At 39.6% G+C, this 24,903-nt stretch overlaps 1 protein-coding gene across 1 annotated transcript; it reads left to right on the top strand.

Annotated features, from left to right (window-relative positions):
• Positions 1 to 663: 663 nt before the first annotated feature.
• Positions 664 to 24,903, top strand: SLC18B1 (solute carrier family 18 member B1; the record flags this gene model as incomplete). Its single annotated transcript, XM_080700289.1, has 12 exons — positions 664 to 732; positions 2,642 to 2,715; positions 4,434 to 4,581; positions 7,884 to 8,040; positions 15,539 to 15,675; positions 18,428 to 18,529; positions 20,061 to 20,152; positions 22,007 to 22,102; positions 23,394 to 23,468; positions 24,249 to 24,342; positions 24,435 to 24,487; positions 24,728 to 24,903. 12 exons carry the CDS (start codon positions 664 to 666, stop codon positions 24,792 to 24,794), a joined length of 1,164 nt encoding a protein of 387 aa, XP_080556415.1. The 3' UTR covers positions 24,795 to 24,903.

Below are 24,903 nucleotides of genomic sequence, written 5' to 3'. Positions count from 1 at the left end.
ATGATATATATATACACACACATCCCATAAAGTATAAACTTCAGGTGTTTCAGAAGAATGTAGAGTGTCGGGGATGATCCTTCATCTGTGTCGTGGATGTCAGGAAGGAAAATCGTTTTCTCCTAACTGTCAAGTAACTGGTAAGAATGGCAGAAGCAGGAACCAGACTGAGTGGACCGTAATGTCACCCATGCCAGTTCAAGTAATTTCCTGTCCTTGAGTTTCCTGACTGGTGAGTGTTGTGGAGTACAATCCTATAATTAGTGACTAGGGTCACTGTAAAGGAAATGCGTCAAGTCAGCTGTTCCCTCAGTCCCATGACTGCCAAGTCGAGCCCAGATTTCCTCATCCGAGGTATTTTGAGTTTATTTTATATTCTCTAGTTCTGATCTTTGCCAAATGCAGGAAATAATTTTTTGTAGGCATGGTAAGTGAATTATTTTCATGCCAGAGATTAGTTTTTACTACCTAAACTAGTTTTCCTTCCGCCCCCCTCAATATTTTAAGATAATAATCTCTGAGGTTACATTGCAGGTAAAGGTCACAGAAGATGATGTTCTGATTTCATGTTCCTCTTTCCCCATACTGATGCCATTTGCTTCTTCATACTTTGTTCCCATCTCTGTTTCTTCAAAGGCTGAAAAGAAGGGAGCCAGCAACACCATGATTGGTATGATCTTCGGGTGTTACGCTTTATTTGACTTGCTGGCATCTTTGGTATTTGGAAAATATGTAAGTATAAAAGTTCCTATACATATTTTATTTATTTATTTTTTTTGGTGGTACTGGGGTTCCTGGAAGTCCTTCTACCTCCGGGCTATACTCCCATATCCATTTTTATATTTTTATTTGGAAACAGGGTCTCTTAAGCCAGTGTGGCTGGCTTCAAACCTGCGCGATCCTCCTGTCTCCATCTCCCAAGCGCGGGGATTACAAGCGTTTGCCACTACACCAGACTTACATATTTTAATTTTTAAAAATTCTTTTACTTGCCTGTAATCTCAATGCTTGGGAGACTGAGACAGGAGGATTGCATGTTCAAGGGCAGCCTCAACAACTTAGCAAGACCCTGTTTCAGAATAAAAATATAATTGAAAGAAATGGCTGGGGTGTTGCTTAGAGGAAGAATACTCCTGGATTCAATCCTCAGTAACAAAAATATATATATTGCATATTAAAACATTCTAATTGATGAGCCGGGCGTGGTGGCGCACACTTGTAATCCCAATATTTGGGAGGCTGAGACAGGAGGATCACAGGTTCGTGGCCAGCCTCAGTTACTTAGTGAAGCCCTCTGCAACTTAGTGAGACCCTGAGACCCTGTTTCCAAATAAAGAATAAAAAATAATCAGGCTGGGAGCTTAGCTCAGAAGTAGAGTAAATCAATCCCCAGCACCAAAAAAAAAAAAAAAAAAAATCTAATTTATTCATTTAGAATTTTGATGGAAATAACCACCATTTTAGTTTTATAAATTGTATCACTTGGCAATTTCATACTTAGGATTGATTAGCTTTTAACTTCTTCTATGTTTGTAAGCCATGTATATTGCCATTTACTTGTTTATTTTTGTGGTACTGGGGATTGAACCAAGGGGCATTCTATCTATGAGCTATACTCTCAGCCCTATTTTTTTTTTTTTTTTAATTTTGAAACAGGGTCTCACTAAGTTACTGAGAACCTCACTAAGTTGCTGAGGCTGGCCTCCAACCTGTGACCCCCCTGCCTCAGCCTCCCAAGTACTGGAATTCTTTTAAAGAATTATTTTAAGCCGGGCGTGGTGGCACACGCTTGTAATCCCCGTGCTTGGGAGGCAGAGACAGAAGGATCGTGCAGGTTCGAAGCCAGCCGTGCGCGCCGTCTTAGGAGACCCTGTTTCCAAATAAAAATGTAAAAATGGGTCTGGGTGTGTAGCCCGGAGGTAGAAGGGCTTCCAGGAACCCCAGAACCACCAAAATAAATAAATAAAGAAAGAAAGGAAGAAAGAAAGAAAGAAAGAAAGAAAGAAAGAAAGAAAGAAAGAATAAAGAATTATTTTAGCCAGGCATGGTGGTACAGGAGGATAGCAGATTTGAAGCTGGCCTCAAATACTTGGTGAGATTCTCAGTAACTTGGTGAAAACCAAGAAAAAATAAGTAACCAAAAAAAAAAAAAATCTTAAGAGTTTGCTTGACTGTATAATGCCCTTGGGTTCAGCCCCCAGTACTAAAATAAAATAAAGTAAAATAAAATAAGATAAAATAAAATAAAACAAAGCTGAGGATGGTAGTGCACACTTGTATAATCAGTTCTTGGGAGGCTGAGACAGGAGGATCAGAGCCAGCCTCAGCTACCTAGTGAGGCCCTCCGCAAAACAGTGAGACCTTGTTTTAAATATGAATAAAAAATAGAGCTGGGAGTGTAGTTCAGAAGTAGAATGTCCCTAGGTTCAAACCCTAGTATCACAACAACAACAACAACAACAAAATTAAAATAAATAAAAAATTAAAAATATTCAATAAAATAAAAAATATTTTAATATTATGTTAGTTGTATTTGTTTTCTTTCCCCAATTTTATACCTTCTGATATGGTGGATTTCTTTATGTGAGTATGCCCTTGTAATAGTAATCCATTTACTGCTCTTCTTTGACATTCTCTACAGCTTGTACATATTGGAGCAAAATTTATGTTTGTAGCAGGAATGTTTGTCTCCGGAGGAGTTACAGTCCTCTTTGGGTAAGTAGTTTTCTGATTTGTTTTGGAAGTGTGAACAGATTTCATAATCTATCTCCAGTTTAAAACATTAAGGCTCATTGAGCTGATCAAGTGCTGCTGCTGTCTGTTGAACGTGTAGCAAGTGATTCGTGGTGGAAGGAGATGGCGAGCAGAGAGCAGAGAAGAATGACACTGACATGAAGGAGATCCTCCAGGGGCCACCATTAACTGGCTACTGCACCTAGCCCTTGGGAGTCCTGTCACCATGCAGGATAGGACTTACTTAACATACTTTGCTGAGTTACAGAAAGTTTTTGGCGTAAGCAAAAAAAGTGATTTTTTCCCCCCCAAAGAATCAATTCAACCAGGGCCAGTGGCTCAAAGCTGTAATCCCAGCTACTCAGGATGCCAAGTTAGCAAGACCTTGTCTCAAAATATGATAAAAGGGCTGGGGAGCCTGGTAAGAGTCAGAGAAAGGAACACCACTGACCTCAGCTTTGTTGATGGAGCAACCATTGTAGCCCAAGGGAAACAGTATTCCAATTGGTCGGGCCAGGTCATGTGCTCACTTCAGGCACCCCTCTCCCACCACCGAGCTACTTCCAGGAAAAGGGAAAATGAGTGCCAGAGGCAAAACAGTTATGAAGTTCTTAAACTTAGAATCCTAAAATGAGCAGCCTAGAGGTAAAAAAAAAAAGTACCAGGAAAGTACTTGGAGAACCTAGAGGAATGATCATAGGAAATAAACTAGGGGAAACCATTACATGGTTCCTATTTCCCCCTCTTTTTTTTCTTTTTTTCTTGCTAAGGTCTTCTGGTTTCTGCATTCTTTCTTAGTTTGAACATCTGAGTCCCACAGTGGGATTAACCTATGTGATGAACCTAATTGTAAGAAGTTTTTTTTTCCTATATAGGTCTTATTGGAGTGATTTTTACACACAGTGAACCCTCCATATCTACAGGTTCTCCATTGGTGAATTTAACCAATTACTGATCAAAAATATTTGAAAAAAAGTTTGTCTTGAACATGTGCAGGCTTTTTTTGGGTCATTATTCCACACTATAACATAGCAATTATAAGAAAAGGAAATTATTACATCATTATTCACAGTATAATTAACTATTATACATTGAATTAGGTATCATAGGTTATCTACAGATGGTTTAATATATACAGGAAATGTGCATAGTTATATGCGAATACTATGCCATCTTATATAAGGGACTTGATTATTCTCAGAGGGTTTTGGAATCAATCCTTCATTGATCCCTAGTAATGACTGTATTTAAAAAAAGGATTATTTGGCATTATCATTCAGAGGACTAGTTTTGTCACCAGAAAAGGCAATTAAGCTGTCATTATGACTCAAGTTGTAATAAAAAAAATTAATATTCTAGCCGGGCATGGTGCACACTTATAATTGTAGTCCTTGGGAGGCTAAGACAGGAGGACCACAGGTTCAAGGTCAGCCTCTGCAACTTATCAAGGCCCTTTGCAACTTAGTGAGACCCTGTTTTAAAATAAAATAAAATAAAATAAAATAAAATAAAATAAAATAAAGGGCTGGGATGTAGCTCAGATGTAGAATGCCCTGGGTCCAATCCCTAATACCACACACAAACAGCACATTCCAAAGAGATTTATTCTAATAATTATAGGTGAAATGTTGCCCTTTTTAGCAAGTACAGTTAGAATTAAAATGAGCTTGGCATTTAATAACTGTCTTATTCCTTTTTAGTATCTTGGACCAAGTTCCAGATGGACCAATATTTATTACGATGTGTTTTCTGGTGAGAATAATCGATGCATTAGGCTTTGGTGCAGTAATAACTGCATCATGTTCCATCCTCGCAAAAGCTTTTCCAAACCATGTGGCTACAGTATTGGTATGTTGAGTTTACAAAGTTTTCTTCTTTTCCTTTGACATAGCCTGAAATATTTGTCAGTCTTTTCAAGTTAAAGCCAGGGTCCGTTCTTTTTTTTTTTTTTTTTTTTTCGGGTCTGGGGATGGAACCCAGGGGCATTCAACCTCCAAGCTACAGCCCCTGCCCTATTTTTATTCTTTATTTTGAAACCGGGTCTCACTAAGTTGCAGAGGGCCTCACTAAGTAGCTGAGGCTGCCCGCGAACCGCGATCCTCCAGTCTCAGCCTCCTGAATGCTGAGATTACAAGCGTGCGCCACCACACCTGGCTTGGGTTCATTCTTTCTACTTGCTTTTTTTTTACCTTTGTGGTTTTGTTACCTTTTACCATGATGTCCACTTCTAGTAGCAAGGTTGTCCAAAGAATAAACCACTAGAGGTACCTAGGTGCTCTTCCTGCTCTTAGGATTCTCTGAATAGCCAGTTTGACAGGTTAATGTGGCCCAAACCAGCTACTTTCGTTACCACTTTGATTAAAATTGCCTGCTTAGTATTTTGCTTGCTCCCTGTGGCTAGATTGTAGTGAGCTGCTTGAAACTCTCTTCTGCTGTAGAAAAAAAAAATCATTCAGTGCACTCAGACACTTCATTCATACTAGAGTACATCCTCCACTTTTCCTGGATGCTGGAAAAAATCTTAGGGATGATCTTGAGGAACCTTAAGTACTTCTGTACTGTCTGAGGAGGCTCCTCTTATGTTGACATAAAATCTAGTAAGTGGTATCTTCACAGTGACATACATTCTTGTGTATCATCTAGACGCATATAGACCTGGTATTAGTGACATGTCCCAGCTCTGGGAAGCTGCCTCTTTGACCCTAGCAGCCTTCTCCATAGCTTACTTTCTGGGCCCAGGCATCCCTGCAGGACCCCTGGTCTGCATATCAGCCAAAATGCCACCCTCACAGAATATAACTTTTCTAGCTTCAGAATCTAATTAGCTTAGTCTTTTAATACTGTTATTTGAGTTTTTTTTTTTTTTTTTACTATCAAATAAACCTTTGCCTACATGAATAGTTTTTTACTTAAGTACCAATGCTTCTAGACGCATAGGTTCATTTTAGGTTCTATAGCCATTTGATATGCTGCAGTGGTTGCAGTGACAAGGAATCATTTATATTTCCTGGACACCTATTTCATATGATTCAGGAGAACACTAGTTTGTTGACATGCTCTGTAAAACAACGTTTTGTGGCTAAACAGACTTGAAGTGTGCTGTGTGCTGTTCTTAGAAATGTCTGGTTCACAGTAGTGGTTTAAGGTTCCAAGAAATCTTGGAGTAAAGATACTTTATTAATTATTCCACAACTTTATTTGACCATGGAATCTTTTTATTTTTTTCAAATAAGTCCTCTTCTCCTCTTAAAGAGCCAGTGTTCTATTGATCACTCTAGAAAGTGCCACCCAGGAAATTAATAGCAATAGTCCACTAAGATTTTCTTTTCTTTTTTTTTTTTTTGGTACTGGGGGTGGAACCCAGAGGCTTTCTAACTCTGGGCTATACTCCCAGCCCTATTTTATATTTTATTTTGAAACAGGGTCTCACTAAGTTGCTGAGAGCCTCGCTAAGTAGCTGAGGCTGGCTTCGAACCTGCGCGATCCTCCTGTCTCAGCCTCCCAAGCGCGGGGATTACAAGCGTGTGCCACCACGCCCGGCATAGTCCACTAAGATTTTCTAACCAGTAGGAGGAATCTGTGTTATCATACCAACTTTCTATATAAATATGCAGCCCAAATCTAATTTCTCTAACATTCTGGTTGGTTTGGAGGGCCTTGTTGCAATTAAGGGTAGAATTATAGAAAATTGAAAGCTATTATTGGACTACTTTTGTGTATTCTTTGAGGCCTAAGAATGTAAGGTTGCAAGACACAGATGTCTGATGAAAGCTCCTTAGAACTAGACTGATTAAAAATTAAATAAGTTCTTTAATAGTAAACGATTCTTCTATAGTACTCTTTTATTTTGACTCTAAAATTTCATTTTACAAAGTGGACAATTCAGAAGTATCAAGAGGAATTCGGATATAATTGACATATTGTGGTTGCCCAGCCTTTGTATACACGCCTGTTGTTCAGGTGTCCAGTGTTCTCCCCTCTCTGAAAGGCAACAGATTTTACAAGTTTCTTCCAGAGGGACTCCATATATGTATGTACATGCACACATACACAAGCACACACATATACACACATGTGTACACACTGGGACAGCAAGAAGATTCCCCTCTTCTTTTTTTCTTTATATAAGTGATAGAATACTATACACACCATTTAGCACCTTGCCAATTACATCAATGAGGAAGTCATATTGGAGGTCCTTCTGTAATGACATAGAGAAGCGTTTTTACTTTTTTTTTACTGGCTGTATACTACATGGATATAACCAGTTTATTTAAATCAGTTTATTTAAATTATTAATGAATACTTAGATTATGTACATCTTTTGTCATTGCAAAGAGTGCTACGTTATGTAAGCTTATAGCTGTACCATGTCACATCTTTATAGCTGTTCCTGTAAGTTAAATTCCTGAAAGTAGAATTTCCAGGTCAGAGAGTATGTGTTGGTAGTTTGCCAAATGTCTTCTGCGTTCACTCAACCAGCAATATATGAGAGTGCCTCTTTCCCTACACTTGGCAAGAGAGAGACTTGATAGGTGACCAGTGAAAAAATTGGTGTCTTGAGGTTCAAATGTGTTTCTTTCTCTTAAAAACTGAGTGGCTGCTTCTCCTAAGAGCTAGCTGTATTTCATTTGCCCATTTTCTTACTGGGTTGTTTATTTTCGTCTCAGTGATCATTAATAACTTTGGATATGTTTGGGGAATTTGTTCTAAGCATTTTTCCCTATTCTTCATTTGTCCTTGGATGTGTTTTTCCCATGCATAATTTTTAGTGAAATTATGTCAGTTCTTAATGTCTTCTGTTATGTCATAACGGGAAAATCTTCCCCACCGTCAGAATCAAAAGCGGCCAGGCATGGTGAGCGCACTGTCGTCCCAGTTTCTCAGGTGGCCGAGACAGGATCCTCCTGTCTAGTTCAAATCTAGACTGGGTAATACAGGGAGACTTTGTCTTAAATAGAGAGAAAAAAAGAGAAAGAAAAAAACCCCTCATAATTTATTTTTCTAATACTTTTAGGATCTAAGTATGTTTGATTCATCTTGAGTGTGTGTGTGAAACCATGAAGTAGATAGAATTTTTTCAGATAATGTCTTGTTAATACTTCAAATGAAATATATTAACTCAATTTTCTTTCTCTTTCCATTTTAAGGGAAGTCTTGAGGTTTTCTCTGGACTGGGACTAGTAATAGGTCCTCCTTTAGGTGGCTTTTTGTATCAATCCTTTGGTTATGAGGTGCCTTTTATTTTTCTGGGATGTATAGTTCTGCTGATGATACCACTCAACATATGTATTTTACCCAGTTATGGTAAGTCCACACTTATTACTTATTTGTAGAATCTTAAATTTATTTTTATGCTTTTATAAGAGACCAGATATTTATTTTTATACTATATAATCAATAATGCCTCATTAGAGCATCCTAAAAGAACAGATTCTCTTTTCAGAAATGGTGCAGGTGGCCAGGCATGGTGGCACATTCTTGTAGTCCCAGTATTTGGGAGGCTGAGACAGAAGGATCATAGTTTTACAGCCAGCCTCAGCAACTTAGTGAGGCCCTCTACAATTTACTGAGACCATGTTTCCAAATAAAAAATTAAATAGGGCTGGGGCATAGCTCAGAGGTAGAATACCCCTGGATTCAATCATAGTATTCCTACCACATGCACACACCCACACGCCAAAAGAAAGAAAGAAAGAGAGAGAGAGAGAGAGAGAGAGAAAGAAAGAGAGAGAGAGAGAGAGAAAGAAAGAAGGAAGATGGGGTAGGCAGTTAGTTTATATAAATTTCTGTTTTTTTGTATAATGAATCCTTTCCAATCTTTAGAACCAGAAAAAATTTAATTTTTGCCCATAAGCTATCACCATATGCAGTGCCCACCAGAGGTCTTCTTGGACTGAACTAAATATTTATTATAAGGGGTTGATGTGGGCCACATGTGGGCCTGGTACTCTTAGGAGGCTATAAGATAGGATGGTAAGGCCATTTCTTTCTTTTGTCTGCAGCATAGCCCAGGTGTCAGGATTTGGGTTCATATCAGGCAGAGTAAGAATCGCCCTGGTTTCAAAGCTTCATGCCCTGGCATCAAGGTTTGGGCAGTGCTGCCTTTGTGTGCACTATAAGAGCATGCTCAGAGAGGCACAGAACATGGCAACATCAGATACTTATTGTTCATCTGTAGTTCTTTCTGTCCAAATGGAGTCTATCAGTTGGGGTTATTTTTATTTAAGCAAGGTTGCCTAGCAACATGGTAAGCATTATCTACTTCTCATATATCTTGGTCAACATCTCCACTGCTGTGATAAAAAAAAAAAAAAAAAAAAAAAAACCTGACCATACAACTTAACATAGGGAAGATTTGCTTACAGTTTTTGGAAGTTTTAGGACTCATTCCCTGTCAGGCCGGGTCTGCAGAGTTCAGGGCATGGTGGTGAGAAGTAGAGTGATGGAGAGACCACAGCTCTGCTCTCACATCATGGATGCTGGAAGAAGGCCACCAATGGGATTCAAAGTCAAAAGTCAGTCCCTCAGGCCACACACCCACGGACCTATATTCCCTAGACTCACCCTACCTGCCTAGGTTTCCCCTCAGGTAATTAATCGTAATGAATTTATTTACTGATGATATTACAGTCCTCAAAACTCAGCTACATCAATTCTGAACATTAATACATGAACTCTTCAGAGGGTATTTTATATCAGGTTACTTTCGGAACAGAGCTAGAGTGTTGACTAGGAAGCTGGAGAAGAGGGTTAGAGAACAGGCCAGAGAGGCAGTACCTCGCTGAGCCACATGGTGGTGCTCTCTTCTTTCAAAATGTGCTGACACTTGGTTCTGTAGTTGAGCATCCTGGGCTGTGCTCAGGTTTGTTTGTTAGATACTTGGCTAGTAATTAAGAAATAGATATCAGGTTAGATTCTCATGGAGCAGGAGAAAAACTTTGGCTAACTATCACACTCGCTAAAGGAAAGAGACTTTGCTAAGACAGACTAATTGCTAAATAGCAGAACTGGATATTTAGGACATCTGAGATGAATGCTAATCTGGCCTCAGCATCTATTACTCCTCGAGGTCTGGCCTGCGCTCCTCATCACGTCCCCTCCGCATCCACCCTTGCTGTCGGTTTCAGCCTCCTTTAATTGCCACCAGCTAAGTTACTTGATATTTCTCTTCATTTCTGTGATTTCTCAATTTTCTCACATCTTTATTGAACTTAAAGTCCCAGGTAGCTTTATTTTTATGAGCCAAAGTGGGGGGGGGGTGTTGATAAACCTGCTCTTACTCTACAGAAGCATCTTTTATTTAAATTGAATGGAAAAATGATATTTTAAAAGAAAAATCCCTAAGATTTAATATTGAGTGCAAATGTCTATTTAGGTGTTTCTATTTAAAAGTACTTTTTTTTCTTGGTACTAGGCCCTATCTCTAGGACTACATTCTATCTCTAAGAAACATCCCCAGTTTCTTCTCCTTCCTCCTCCTCCTCCTCCTCCTCCTCCTCCTCCTCTTCCTCCTCCTCCTCCTCCTCTTCTTCTTCTTCTTCTTCTTCTTCTTCTTCTTCTTCTTCTTCTTCTTCTTCTCCTCCTCCTCCTCCTCCTCCTCCTCCTCCTCCTCCTCCTCCTTCTTCTTCTTCTTTTGTGGTACTTGGGGGTAGAACCCAGGGGCTTTTTACCTCCAGGCTATACTCCCAGACCCATTTTTTATACTTTATTTGGAAACAGCGTCTCACTAAGTTGCTGAGAGCCTCACTAAGTAGCTGTGCAGGGGTTACAAGCGTGCGCCACCATGTCCAATAAGAATACTTAAAAAAAATTGTTTTAGGAGAGTTTGCACACAAAAGCTAGAAAATTAAACATATTTTTCTTGTTTTGTCAGTATTGACAGAATTTGGTATTCTGTCACTCTAGACCCATGGACAATGTGGCTTCAGCTTTGTGCTAGGAGTCCTCACCCCTCCTTTATATCTTCTCACCAACTTCCTCCTCCGTATACTCTAAAGAAATAACTCTAGAGTTATGGGCATACCACCCTGCTACCAGCTCTGTGTACTCTAAAGAAATAGCTCTAGCCTGTCAGCCTGTTACCAGCTCTTTGGGGTCCTGTGTTCTCTCCATCAGTAGGATCAGCTAAAGGCACAATTGCCACGGGAACAAGACCCTTTATTAGGATACTCCCTTGAGCAGAAGGGAGACGTAGCACTGACAGAGTGTCCACCCGGCTCTCTGGGCAAAGGAAAGAGCTAGTTGTATTCCTGAGAAAGGGCTGCTTGCAGTGGTAGACGAGAGTCTAGGATTTTTTTTTTTAATTTTTTAAATTTTTTTATTTTTTAGTGGTACTGGGGATAGAACCCAGGGACATTCTACCTCCAAGCTACACCCTTGGCCCTGTATTTTTATTCTTTATTTTGAAATAGGGCCTCACTAAGTAGCAGAGGTTTTCCATGAAACGCGAGTCTCCTGTCTCTGCTTCCCAAATGCTGGGATGACAAGCGTGTGCCACCATGCCTGGCTGCGTCTAGGAATTTTACTGGCTTCAGGCAGAATTTCCAAGGTGTCTTCATTGTGGGTCCACCCAAGCTTCAACCTGGAGGGTGGGCGGTCAGTCTGGAGCCCAGTGTTAATCTCCCCGTGGCAGCCGTCATTGCCGTGTGATGAGGATGAGTCATTGTGGCTAAGGCAAGTGCTGTGTGAGTGCGCAGGTGTGTTTGTACCCCCTGCACCTTACTATTCTATATAATTACAACGCATCAATAAAAGGATAAACGCTTTCTTTTTGTTTTCCTTTTTGATACTGGTGATTGAACCCAGAGGCATTCTACGTCCAAGCTACACCCCTAGTCCTATTTGATTTTTTATTTGAAACAGGATCTTGCTAAATTGTTGAGGCCAACCTTGAATCTGCTATTCTTCTGTCTCAGCCTCCCAAGTTCTGGGATTACTGGTGTGAGCCGCCACGCCCAGCTATAAAACATTTTTAAGTAAGAGAAGAAAATACAAATCATGCAAGCAAGAAGTTAAGGGCCCAGAGGATTTGCCGTTTGGTGGCTCCTCGGCAGTTTTATCTTTATGCCATTTGTCTGGAGATTCCTAGTGAGGGGGTCCTTGCTTTAATAATGCACCTGGTTTCTGAGCTGAGAGGAGAGCGAGCAAGAGAATAGGGACAAACACATACTTCTTTTTTTTTTTTATGGTGGTACTGGGGTGGAACCCAGGGGGTTTCTACCACCGGGCTATACTCCCAGACCTATTTTATATTTTATTTGGAAACAGGGTCTCAGTAAGTTGTTGAGAGCCTCACTAAGTAGCTGAGGCTGGCTTTGAACCTGTGCGATCCTCCTGTCTCAGCCTCCCAAGCGCAGGGATTACAAACGTGTGCCACCACGTCCGGCTCGTACTTCTTTTCTTTTTGTGGTACTAGGGATTGAACCCAGGGGCATTCTACCTCTGAGCTATACCCCTAGCCCTGTTTTATTTTACTTTTGAAATAGGGTCTTGCTAGGTTACTGAACGTCTCACTACTTGTTGAAGCTGTCCTTGAATATGCGATCCTATAGTCTCAGCTGCTCAAGTACTGGGATTACAGGTGTGCACCACTATGCCTGGCTCTACTTTTTCTTTAATAGCTAACAGGCTGTGTGGGAAGGTCCTTGGAGTGCATTTGTTCTTTTTCAAGGTGGGGAACTGATATTGCATTCCCCCTTTAGTGATTTTACATGGGGATTACTGATTGTCTCAAATCTTCTTATTAAAATTCTTAAATCTAGTAAATTCAAGATATCAATTATACATCATGCTAATGTGATTATAGTTTAAAACAATATGTTGTATACAGTAGTAATATATTGCATACAGTTGTCCCTCCTTCTACATGGGCATATGTTCCAAGACCACTAGTGGATGCTGAAACCATGTATAGTACCAAGACCTATGTGTATATATACTATGTTCCTTCAAGCATACATGCCTATAATGAGGTTTAATTTATAAACGAGACACAGTAAAAATTAACAATAATAATCAATAATAAAATAAAGCACTTATAACTATGCTGTCATAAGGGTTCTTTAAAACTTACAGATTAATTTTGGGATTTTCTACATAGTATTTTCAGTCTACAGTTGACCTTGGGGAATTGGGACCTCAGAAAGCAAAACTACAAATGAGGGGGAACTACTGTATGTGAAAACTGCTCAGAGAGTATATTTTAAATGTTCTCACCATAAAAGAATTATACATGAGCGAATGTATATATGTTCAATAGCTTGATGTAGCCATTCCATAATATCTCTACTATCAGAACATCATATTTATACTACAAATATATATAGTTTTTGCTTGAAGATTTAGATAAAAACATAAAATCTTTAAATTCATGAAAGGTAAACTTTATCCTGAGAGCCACTAGGAGCTATTGCTGGCTTTCCCTGCCCCTCACACCTGAGGACCACCCCGCTTCCCCATCCCACTGCAGCGTCCCAAGCAGGCAGTGCTAACCAGGGGTTCAGGTTCCTCCAAGAAGCATATATTAGAATTCGGAGGCACGGAGGGCGTGCCCAGATAGCTCTGAAACACGCCCTAGGTGGTTCTGCTCTTTGTCCCTTTGAAACTGATGCTTTTGTTACTTGGTCTTCAACAGCTTAACGGAATTAATTATGTGTTCCTTTTCAAAGATGTTTTTAAAGGGCACCATTTATGTTATAATTGTTTTTGTTATGACGCATAATAAGTTTTGTAAACGCGATAGATATAGCCAATTAAAATCGGAATCTTTGCCGGGCGTGGTGGCGCACGCTTGTAATCCCCGCGCTTGGGAGGCAGAGACAGGAGGATCGCGCAGGTTTGAAGCCGGCTGCGTGCCCTGGCTTAGGAGACCCTGTTTCCAAATAAAAATGTAAAAATAGGTCTGGGAGTGTAACCCGGAAGTAGAAGGGCTTCCAGGAACCCCAGTACCACCAAAAATAAAATAAAATAAAATCGGAATCTTTAGTCATTGACATTTTTAGGGTGCATAAGTAACATCCTTAATATACAGTTCAATAATATTCATACTGCGTGGTCTCCTTGTTGGCAGTACCTCACTAAGCCACACGGTGGTGCTTGTCCGTCTTGTAAATTGAACTACAAGCTGTTCCCTTAGTGGAGCATAGTGGCCTTGCTCAGGTTTATTCACTGTTGAAATACTTGGCTAAGCCAGGCAAGGCAGTGCCTATAATCCCAGCCCTTGGGAGGCTGAAGCAGGAGGATCCTAGGTTCCAGGCCAGCTGCAGCAATTTAATGAGTCTCAACAACCCTGGAAAGTCCTGTTTGGGATTAAAAGATAAAAAGGGCTGGGAGTGTAGCTTGCAGGTGGAATGCCCTTGGGTATTCAATTTTCAGGACCACAAAAACAAATAAATAGATAAATAAATAAAGTAAAATTAAATCAATCAGAATGTAAAGCCTTCAAGCCATAGAAAAAACACAAAGAGAAATATAATTTCAATGTTAGATATGTAGTATAGATTAGAAGTACTGTAGGAAACCAGAAAAAGGTAAAGTTTACAATTAAACTAGGGCCAGAGCCAGATCATATAGAGTGAATATAATTAAAAAAGTTGGCAGGGAAGCTGGGCACAGTGGCGCACGCTTGTAATCCCAGCACTTGAGAGGCTGAGACAGGAGGATCTTGCAGGTTTGAAGCCAGCCTTAGCTACTTACTGAGGCTCTCAGCAACTTAGTGAGACCCTGTTTCCAAATAAAATATAAAATAGGTCTGCAAGTGTAGCCTAGAGGTAGAAAGCCTCTGGGTTCCATCCCAGTATCTCTCTCTCTCTCTCACACACACACACACACACAAATTTAGCAGGGAAGTAGAAAAGGAGTCATGGAGTATCATGGCTGGCGTAGAGATCCTCATGCCTGATGCTGGGACAGTGAAGAAGTCAGGTTACTGACTATTGGGACAATGGTAGGAAATGAGGTTGGAACTCAGCTCTCCTTGAATGCCGCAAGTGATTTACAGGGGTTCAGCCGCACCTCTCTCAATCCAATGTTTGTTTTGTCAACAAAATTTTGTCAAAAAATTATGGCTTTTAAAAAAACTAGTGCAAATTCTTAAGCATGGGTGGTACACACACACACACACACACACACACACACACACACACACACACAGTGTTCCATGGTAAGTCAATGGGGATGCTTTTCCCTGCACTAAATCAAGCTGTATTTTCTCTGCCTCATGTAGGGGAGACCTTACTTCGAGTTTATAACCTAAAACCTAAAGACCCCGCCTTCTATCCTCTGATTCCAGTTGATTTTTTGGGGATTTGGGGAATTATTATTTATTATTTTTTTGGGGGGGTAGTACTGGGGTTCCTGGAAACCCTCTACCTCCAGGCTACACTCCCAGACCTATTTTTATATTTTTTTTTTTGCTTGGAAACAGGGTCTCTTAAGCCAGCTTGGCTGGCTTTGAACCTGCCTTATCCTCCTGTCTCCGCCTCCCAAGCGTGGGGATTACAAGCGTGCGCCACCATGCCTGGCGGGAAATTATTTTTTATAAAATTGAATGTGGTCTCTGAATTTGAATAAGATGCAGGTCTAGGTAATATACAATTTCATGCAAACTCTGAGGTGCAGTTATTTTGATTACCATATAAAGATGGCCTTACCAGTCCTTTCAAAATAAGCCAAATATAAAGTTAAGTCAGATGTTCATTTCTATGATTTATTTCTTAGAATCTCCTCCCTCCACCCCCACCGTTTCCTAACCCTGACTCATCCTGCAAGACCTAATGTGTATCACCTTTGTCTTACCCCGAAGAGTCTGATCCTGGTGAACACTCCTTCTGGAAACTCGTCACTTTGCCCAAGGTCGGCCTGATTGCCTTTGTCATCGTCTCGCTCAGCTCCTGCTTCGGTTTCCTCGATCCCATTCTGTCCCTCTTTGTTTTGGAGAAGGTAAGGGGCTTGACTGTCAGAGCTCTGCTCTGTAGTAGGGGGACGTAGTGCTTGCACCCTGGGCCCTTAGGGAAAGAACTTTGAGTGGCTGCAAGAAGGAGGTGGACACTATGTCTTCTCTCCCATGATGCGAACCAGAAGTGAGACTCTGAATGAGGGATCCGACTCAGCATCCTGCATGAGCAGCCAGAACCTTGGTCTGCTTTCCAAGACCTAGCTCATGTTGTAGATCTGGGCTTGGGGCTCACGAGGACACGTTTCCTTTATTTATCTGAGTTCCAGTGAGGCATTAGGGGTACTCACTCTAGGGGAGGCTTTTCTTCTAGCTTATAACCTAAGACCCATCTTCCACACTCTGATTCCTGTTGATTTTTTTTTTAAGATTTGGGAAATTATTTTTATAAAACTGAAAGTGACCTTTACACTTGAATAATGTGCAAATGTAGATAGTATCCAATTTCATGCAAACTTTGAGGTGTGGTTATTTTAATTACCATATAAAGATGGCATTACTGGTCTTACTTTTCATGTAATTGTAAGGTTTCCTCCTCCAGTAGATCTCCAGATCCTCTTACTTTATTTGCTATAGTAAGATGACTTGAATTATATTAAGCTGGAATGGGAGAAAGGAACCAAGAGTCTCCAGTGCTACAAAATAAATGTTGACTTCTAAAAGTTTGATGTCTTAGAAATTTGTTCTTTTTCTTTTCCAGGTGTGTGTGTGTGTGTGTGTGTGTATCTGTGCATTTTACTGGGGATAGAAAATAGCTACATATTCCCCTCCCTGTTCATAGTTTTCTTTTTTTTTTTTTTTTTTTTTTGGTACTTTGGATGGAACCCTGGCACATTCTACCTCCAAGCTTCACCTCCAGCCCTATTTTTTATTCTTTATGTCTTGAAACAGGGTCTCACTGAGTTGCAAAGAGCCTCACTAAGTAGCTGAGGATGGCCTTGAACCGCAATTCTCCTGTCTCAGCCTCACAAATACTGGGATTACAAGCATGTGCCACCATACCTGGCTATATATATATATATTTGTGTGTGTGTGTGTGTGTGTGTGGTACTGGGGTGGAACCCAGGGGCTTTTCTACCTCTGAGCTATACTCTCAGACCTTTTTGATACTTTATTTGGAAACAGGGTCTCACTGACTTACTGAGAGCCTCACTAAGTAGCTGAGCCTGGCTGTGAACCTGCGCCATCCTCCTGTCTCAGCCTCCCAAGTGCTGGGATTACAAGCGTGCACCATCACGCCCGGCTTTTTTTTTTTTTTTAAGTTAATGATGCACTTAAGTTCACTACCATGTCTGGTGGTTAATTATCCCAGAGCATTAATATGTATATATTGAGGCAAAAATGTACTAACTGCAGCCCACACGGTCTTGTATCTATCTTCACAGGATTAATTTCTTAGCATTAGCTAATATTTGTCATACAAACTATAAAAATGTATATTGACCCATAAATTCTGTGTGCTAAAAAATTACCTCAGGAAAACAAAAATAATTTAGATATTGCCTCTTGCTCAGACATCTATAACATATTATAGTCGTATTAGAGTTATATAAGAGCTTATTGTTTGAAAAGCCTTTTAAAATGTGTTATGGCATCTAATTTTTAATTATAGCTACATATCTATCATCAGTCTATTATCTATCATCTATCTATCTATCTATCTATCTATCTGTCTTATTTTATACTAGGGATATAAAAAATTTATATATTTTTATACCTTAAGGGGCATTCTGCTCTTGAGCTATAGGCCCAGCCCTTTTTATGTTTTTTTTTTGAAATAAAAAATAAAATAAAATAAAAATAAAATAAAATAAAATAAAATAAAAATAAAGGGTCATGTTGAGTTGCTGAGGTCCCCATTAAATTGCTGAGGCTGTCCTAGAACTTGCAATCCTCCAATTCTAAAAGTTTTATGTCTTAGAAATTTGCTTTTCTTCTTGTTTTTTTTTTTTCCTCTCAGCCTCCCAAGTACTTGGATTACAGATGTGCACCCTCATTCCCGACTTTAGTTTGATATTAATCTGTCTGTGAGATGGATAAAGGAGGCATAAATTATCTTCCATGTTTTTTATTCCAGTGAACGTCTTAGCGTAGCCTCTGCACTGTCAGCATCACCTGGGAGCTTGTTAGAATGTAAATTCTGAGGCCCCATCCCAGAACTTTAAACCAGAAACCCTAGGGCTGAGATCCAAGAACTTGAATAAGCTCTCTAGGTGATATTTTTGCACATAAAAATTTTTTGGAACACTGTTATAAATATAAAAATGTGATAAGCCTGGCGTGGTGGAACATGCTTGTAATCCCAGCATTTGGGAGGCTGAGACAGGAGGATCATGTTTCGTGGACAGCCTCAGCTACTTAGTGAGGCCCTTTGCAACTCAGTGAGACCATGTTTCAAAATAAAGACTAAAAAAAAAAAATAAGGCTAAGTGTGTATCTCGGAGGTAGAATGCCCCTGAGTTCCAGCTCCAGTACCACAAACAAAAAAAGCAATAATTTAATATGTTTAATGTCATATGTTACAAAGCAAAACATGTAGGTCTTTTGACTTCTTGTTAGGTCCCCCTAGTCTCTCCCCAATAACCCTTATACAAAAGTAAGACAAAAATTATGAAGAATGCTGTATGGTATTAGTAGACTCATGATAATAAGAGCTGAAGAAAAGGAAGGAGGGAGAGGTAGATGCTTATTTTTTAAATGACTTAATCATGCAACTTTAATACCGAGTTTCTTTTTCAGTTTAATTTACCAACCGGATATGTGGGACTGGTCTTCCTGGGTTTGGCGCTCTCCTATGCCATTTCTTCACCACTCTTTGGCCTACTGAGTGATAAAATGCCAGTATGTACACTTAATTTAGAGTTGCTTTTGCGTGTTTAAATCAGTGTTCTTCCAATGGTTCCCCTGGAACTATAAAGGTCCATTGGTTAAAACTGACACATTCAATTAAACTAAGTGTCCAGTGTCTTCCAGCCTCAGCCATTACCCTTAGCAGATTCACCTTTAATTGCTTCGTCTGTGAAAAAAGACTTATGTTTTAACACTGTGTTGAAAACTATTGGATTAGACTATCTAAAGGGAAAACCTTTCTTGGTGAAGTATTAATAATAATAATAATAATAATAGAAAAGAAGAAAAGATTGATCTTAATAATTAGGGCAGGATCTTAGAGGTTCTAATGGGACGTGTCCTTTAGAGGACATGATTTAGCTTATTTTTTTAAAAGGGGTTCTTTTGTGTGTGTGTTTTTGGAACTGGGGATCAAACCCAGAGCACCACACCTGCAAAGCAGGCGCTTTGCACTGAGCTACATCCCAGCCCCATGAGGACATGACTTAGATGTCTGTGGGAGTAAAAGGACTGGCCACATAAATGTACTTGTTTATCCTACCACCATCCTAACAGAAAGTCTTTCCTTCCTCTCTCCATCTGCCCTCCCTCCCTCCCTTCCTTCCTTCTTTCCTTTCTTGTTATTGGAGAATGAACCCAGGGCCACTCACCACTGAGCAACATCCCCAGCACTTTTATTTTGAGACAGGATCCCATCAAAATTGTCCAGCCCCACCTTGAACTTACAGCCTCCTGCCTCAGCCTCTGAAGTGTTGGGGCCACAGGCAGGTGCCACCACACCAGTTTCTCTCTCTTTTTAAGATTTGCATATATATTAAAGCCTACATTTTGTGAGGTTGCTTAGTAACCCATGTATCGAGAAGCTAGTGTCTTGAATATTGTTTGGCGCTTATTTTCTATTTTTTTTTTTTTTTATTTGTGGCCCTGGGGATTGAACCCAGAGGCATTTTACCTCTGAGCTAAACTCCCAGCCTGATTATATTTCTTATTTGGAAACAGAGTCTCACTAAGTTTCAGAGGGTCTCGCTAAGTTGTTGAGGCTGGCTTCAAACCTGCGATCCTCCTGTCTTAGCCTCATGATGGTAAAAATCTGCAGTGTGCTTCTTTCCTGGGAGCCCCTCGTCCTTTGCTCCTTCCCTAGCTTGCCGTATATTGTCCTTGTTTTTGAGTTTATCATCTACATTTTTTTTTTTTTTTTTTTGGTGGCACTGGGGTTCCTGGAAGCCCTTCTACCTTCTACCTCCGGGTTACACTCTCAGACCTATTTTTACATTTTTATTTGGAAACAGGGTCTCCTAAGCCAGCAAACCTGCGCGATCCTCCTGTCTCTGCCTCCCAAGTGCGGGGATTACAAGCGTGCGCCACCACGCCTGGCTACATATTTTCTTTTAAATGTAAACTTTCATTTTCTTTTGTGCATTTGGATTTTTGAACATTGTGACTTGTGTGTGTTAAGTTTTTTTTACAGTATTTGATTAAGGAGGGTCTTTAAGGGTTTATTTGGACTCTTTCTCTTCATCAGCATCTAAGGAAATGGCTTCTGGTTTTTGGAAACTTAATCACGGCAGGATGCTACATGCTCTTAGGACCTGTCCCATTCCTGCATATTAAAAGGTAATTTTTTTTCTTCTTTATTTTGGGCAACTGCATTAGGAGTTATTTCAAAAAATGTTGACATAATGCTGATACGGCTTAGTATTTCAAGCCTTAATATTTCAATAATTACTTTGATTTAGGCCTATATTGAATTGTTTGTTAGACAGATGGTGTTTCGTTTTGCTAGAAGCTAGCATTGGTCTAAGCAAACAGAAATGCATAAAATCTTCACCAAATGAGAATAATGTTTCCTCCTCTCTGTTCAGTTGCACACTTGTTTGTACTCATTTTTAAGGCAGAATTTGTTGCTGTTCATATTTGTTTGATAATTTGTAGAATATCTTTATATATTTTCTATTCTTCCTCACTCCTGTTCATTAAAGCTGTTCATTAAAGCTTGCTTAATGTCATGTATGTGTTAAAGTCAGGTGAACTTATACCTTTTCAGATACCTCCAGGTTGAAACATGATATCGTTGACTGGGCACGGTGGCACACGCCTGCAATCCCAGTACTTGGAATGTTGAGACAGGAGGCTTGCAGGTTCGAGGCCAGTCTTAGAAACTTAGTGAGACCCCGTTTCCAAATAGAAACAATTTTAAAAGGTCTGGGGGTATGGCTTGGAGGTAGAACACCCTTTGTTTCAGTTACTATTACCATAAAAGAAAAGTCAGGTGTAGTGGCGCAGGCTTATAATTCCCGCACTTGGGAAGCAGAGACAGGAGGATCGCACAAGTTCGAAGCCAGCCTCAGCTACTTAGTGAGGCTCTCAACAACTTAGTGAGACCCTGTTTCCAAATAAAATATAAAATAGGTCTGAGAATATAGCCTGGAGGTGGTCCTCTGGGTTCTACCCCTAGTACCACCACCAAATAAATAAATAAATAAATAAAAATAAATAAATAAAAGAAAGAAACATAATATCATGGAAAGAAAGCAATTTCCCTCTGTCAGACTTGGGTTTGAATTTTGGCTTTGCTACTTAACTATAAGTGGCAAACTCACTTAACTTCTCAGAGCTTAAATTTTCTTATTTACTAAAAAGAGCCAATGATTATACTTATATCACAAAGATTAAATGAAAAATGTTTATTAAATAACTGGCATAGTGCCCAATGTGAAACAAATGTTAGTTTCCTGTTTCTTCCTTTATCACTTTTCTTTTTTGCTATTGTTCAGTTAATTGCATTTCAACGTAAAGTGATGGAATAAAACAGGATTAGTACTGATATTAAACCACTTTGTGTGTATGTGTGGTGGGGCATGCTAGGAATTGAACCCAGGATTATTCTACCTCTGAGCTACAATCCAGAGCTATTTTAATTTTTTATTTTGAAACAGAGTCTCACTAAGTTGCTGAGGGCCTTGCTAAGTTCTTGGGGCTGGCTTCAAACCTGTGATTCCTCTTGTCTTAGGCTCCCAAGTACTGGGATTATTGGAGTTCATCACCATGCCCAGCTGTTTAACTACTTTTGACGGGATTTTTGTGGGCTGAGAAGGCAGGTTGGCTCCGAGAAACATATATGATATGTGTAACTAAAGAGTTTAAGATATCAGCTGGAATACGGGAGGAAATACGCCACATGATTGATGTGTGCCTGTATTAATGTATCACTCTGATTCTTACTGTGATGTATAACTACAGTGCATCAATAAAGTATTTGAAAAAAAAATGTCAGATGGATAAAAAAAATTTTCCTCAGAAAGTAAGGAGCCAGAGGGTAGCCTAAAGGAGTGAGATGGGAAAGAGAATGTGACCAGATATGTTATCTGTGAAACTCACTTCTCCGGGGCCCTGATCTCCTTAGTATTAGGTTTTTGTTATTTCAAGTACTGACGTTTTCACTTTTGTTTTTCTCAAACTCTTTTGTAGTCAGCTCTGGCTGCTGGTGCTGATACTGGTTATAAACGGCATCTCTGCCGGGATGAGCATAATCCCAACTTTCCCAGAGATCCTCGACTGTGCGTAGTAAGTTACTTTCGTCTCTTGAAGAGCTGTTGTGAAGGGCAGTGAGCATCACGGGATTTCCTGAGTATTTAGTTTTGCAGGATGTCGGATATTTTCCCCCCATTATTAAATCTTCATAAAGCTGGACGTAGTGGTGTACACCTGTACATACCAGCACTTGGGAGGCGGAGACAGGAGCATCTCAGGTTCAAGGACAAGCCTCAGCAAATAGTGAGACTCTCATCAACCTAGAGAGACCCTGTTTCTGGATAAGAAATAAAACCAGGCTGGGTGAGTAGCTTGAAGGTAGAAGGCCTGTAGATTCAATCCCTAGTACCACAAAAACAAAACCAAAAACAAATACATAAATCTTCATGTCATAGCATGCAAATATTGTGATGTCGTATAAATCCTATAACTATGTAAGTGATGATAGTCAGATGCTTGGTTAGGCTTTATGCCTCATAAATTCCATGTGCAATCTTGAAAGGCCAAAGTCAAATGGGAAGGCCTGAGTATTGTCCCTCTGTCATGGAGGAGATCCACATGAGAGCACAGGGTGGCCAGGCATCTGCCACTTGGCCATTATCCCTTTGTTTAATGGGAGTGTTGATGAAGATCCCTAAGTACAACGTTTGTGCTGGTTCAGTAATTCTCATATGAATAAGGAATTGCCTCTATGTTTTCTTTGTGTGTGAGTGTGGTATTGGGAATTAAACCCAGAGTCATTCTACCTCCAAGCTACATCCTCAGCCCTTTCGAATTTGTTGATTTAAAACAGAGTCTTGTCAGGTTATGGAGAGTGTCACTAAATTGCTGATGCTGTTTTCAAACCTGAGATCCTCCTGTCTCATCCTCCCAAGTATTAGGATCACAGGCATGCACCGCCACACCTTGCATGCCTCTGTGTTTTCTTAGACCTGCCCGTTTGGACTTTAAGCTCATTTAAAAATTTTCTTATTTAATTGTATGTTTTTATAAGCATTTAATGCAAATGGGTCATGATTCTTAATATCATGTGATAAGATTATTTTTAGAAAAATATTTTATGAAAATTCCTTCAAAATAGATTTACTTTTTTGGGGGGGGGTGGTGATTGAACCCAGGGACCTGTGCAGGGCGTGCTAAGCACACACCCTACCACTGGGCTACATCCTCAGCCCACTAATTTACTTTATATCTTAGAAGTGGAATGTTTCTGCTGTCAGCCTTGCCCAAATTATACTGGTTTCTCTTAATGTAGCTATTTTACAATTTCTTTTTCCATGCAGGTTTCCTTTAATAATGGATGCACTCGTGTCTCTCTTTGCAGTGAAAATGGATTCGAAGAGGGACTGAGTACGCTGGGACTCGTATCGGGTCTCGTTGGTGCCATGTGGTCGGTGGGGTGAGTAGTCATTGAATTTCATCTGTATCTGTAAGATGGAAAATACCGTCTCCACTTCAGAGATGAAGAGCTGGAGACACCAAGAAGTCATGAGTTTCTTAAAGACAGTTTATCCAAGGCAGAGGCAGAGTTCTAAATCAAAATCTGATTATATCAGCAGATTTAAAACTTAATCAGAAAGGTCACATATACTTCAAGTGATATTTCTAAGTTCCTGAGAAATAAATTATGAAAATTTATTCCTTTATTCATTCATTTGCTTATTTTTTACTTCATACTATACCAGAAGGGTAAATGTCATATACAGTCAATAAATATGTATTGGATGGAATCATATAGATGCAAATAATGAAAATAGAATAATATATTCTTTCAAATATGTCAAAAAATAAATAATGTGGGTAATTATATATACATAAATTTATATATACATAAATAAGATAACAACATGTATTTTTTATGTGTAAGTTACCAATATTTCAAAAGCAGTTTTACTTTTAAAATTGTTTAAAATTTTTAAACATCGTCAGTATCTGGTAGATTTTTCTTTTATTATTTCAATGCTAGGGATTGAACCAGGGCCTTGCACATTCTAGACAAATGCTCTACCACTGAGCCACATTGTCAGCCTTAGAAATATTTTTTATACACAAAAGTGACTTTTTTCTATAGTATATATATATATATATGGTTATAACTTAAGAAAAACTTGTGACCGAGGAATCATGAACTTTGACTAAATACTTTGACTACCCTGCTTAATATTCTTTCCATGGTTAGTGCTTTTATAGGACCGATGCTGGGTGGATTTCTGTATGAAAAAATTGGTTTTGAGTGGGCAGCAGCTATACAAGGCCTTTGGGCTCTGATAAGTGTGAGTGGCTTTTTTTTTCTTCCATTTTCCTTACATTTTGGAGATACTTGATCTAGAGTTTGTATTAACCAGTATCTTTCATTGTGTTATAGGGAATAGTTATGGGCTTATTTTATCTCCTGGAGCACTCGAGGAACAGAAGAAGGTATGGTCAACTTTTGGACTTCTTTCTCTCTTTAAAGTCAGCTTATAAGAATGGGGAAAAATACTATTTTACATCCCTCCTTCCAGGTAGCAGATTTCTGGGTATCCTGAGACTCATTCCTTAGTAGACATGTTTAAGGAGATAGTTGGTAGAGACACTGGGTGGTTTTTTTGTTTGTGATAGTTTTTGTTTTGACAAGAAATACTGAGATTCTCCTCTTTTTTTTCCCCTTCAATGTAGATCTAAACCTCAAAACATCCTTGGTACAGAAGAGGAACAAAGTGCTCTGCTGCCTAATGAAATCTAGTCTTAAAAGCCCTGGACTGATACCGGGCTGGGAGAGGGATCCTCCTGGCTTTGAACATTACTACTGGAAGCGTCTCCACAGAACTCCATGGACTCCACACCAGCATCCT

This window comes from Muscardinus avellanarius (genome assembly GCF_963383645.1).
Source record: "Muscardinus avellanarius genome assembly, chromosome: 8".
NCBI classification, from domain to species: Eukaryota; Metazoa; Chordata; class Mammalia; order Rodentia; family Gliridae; genus Muscardinus; species Muscardinus avellanarius.
This window is presented reverse-complemented; position numbering and strand designations above follow the sequence as displayed.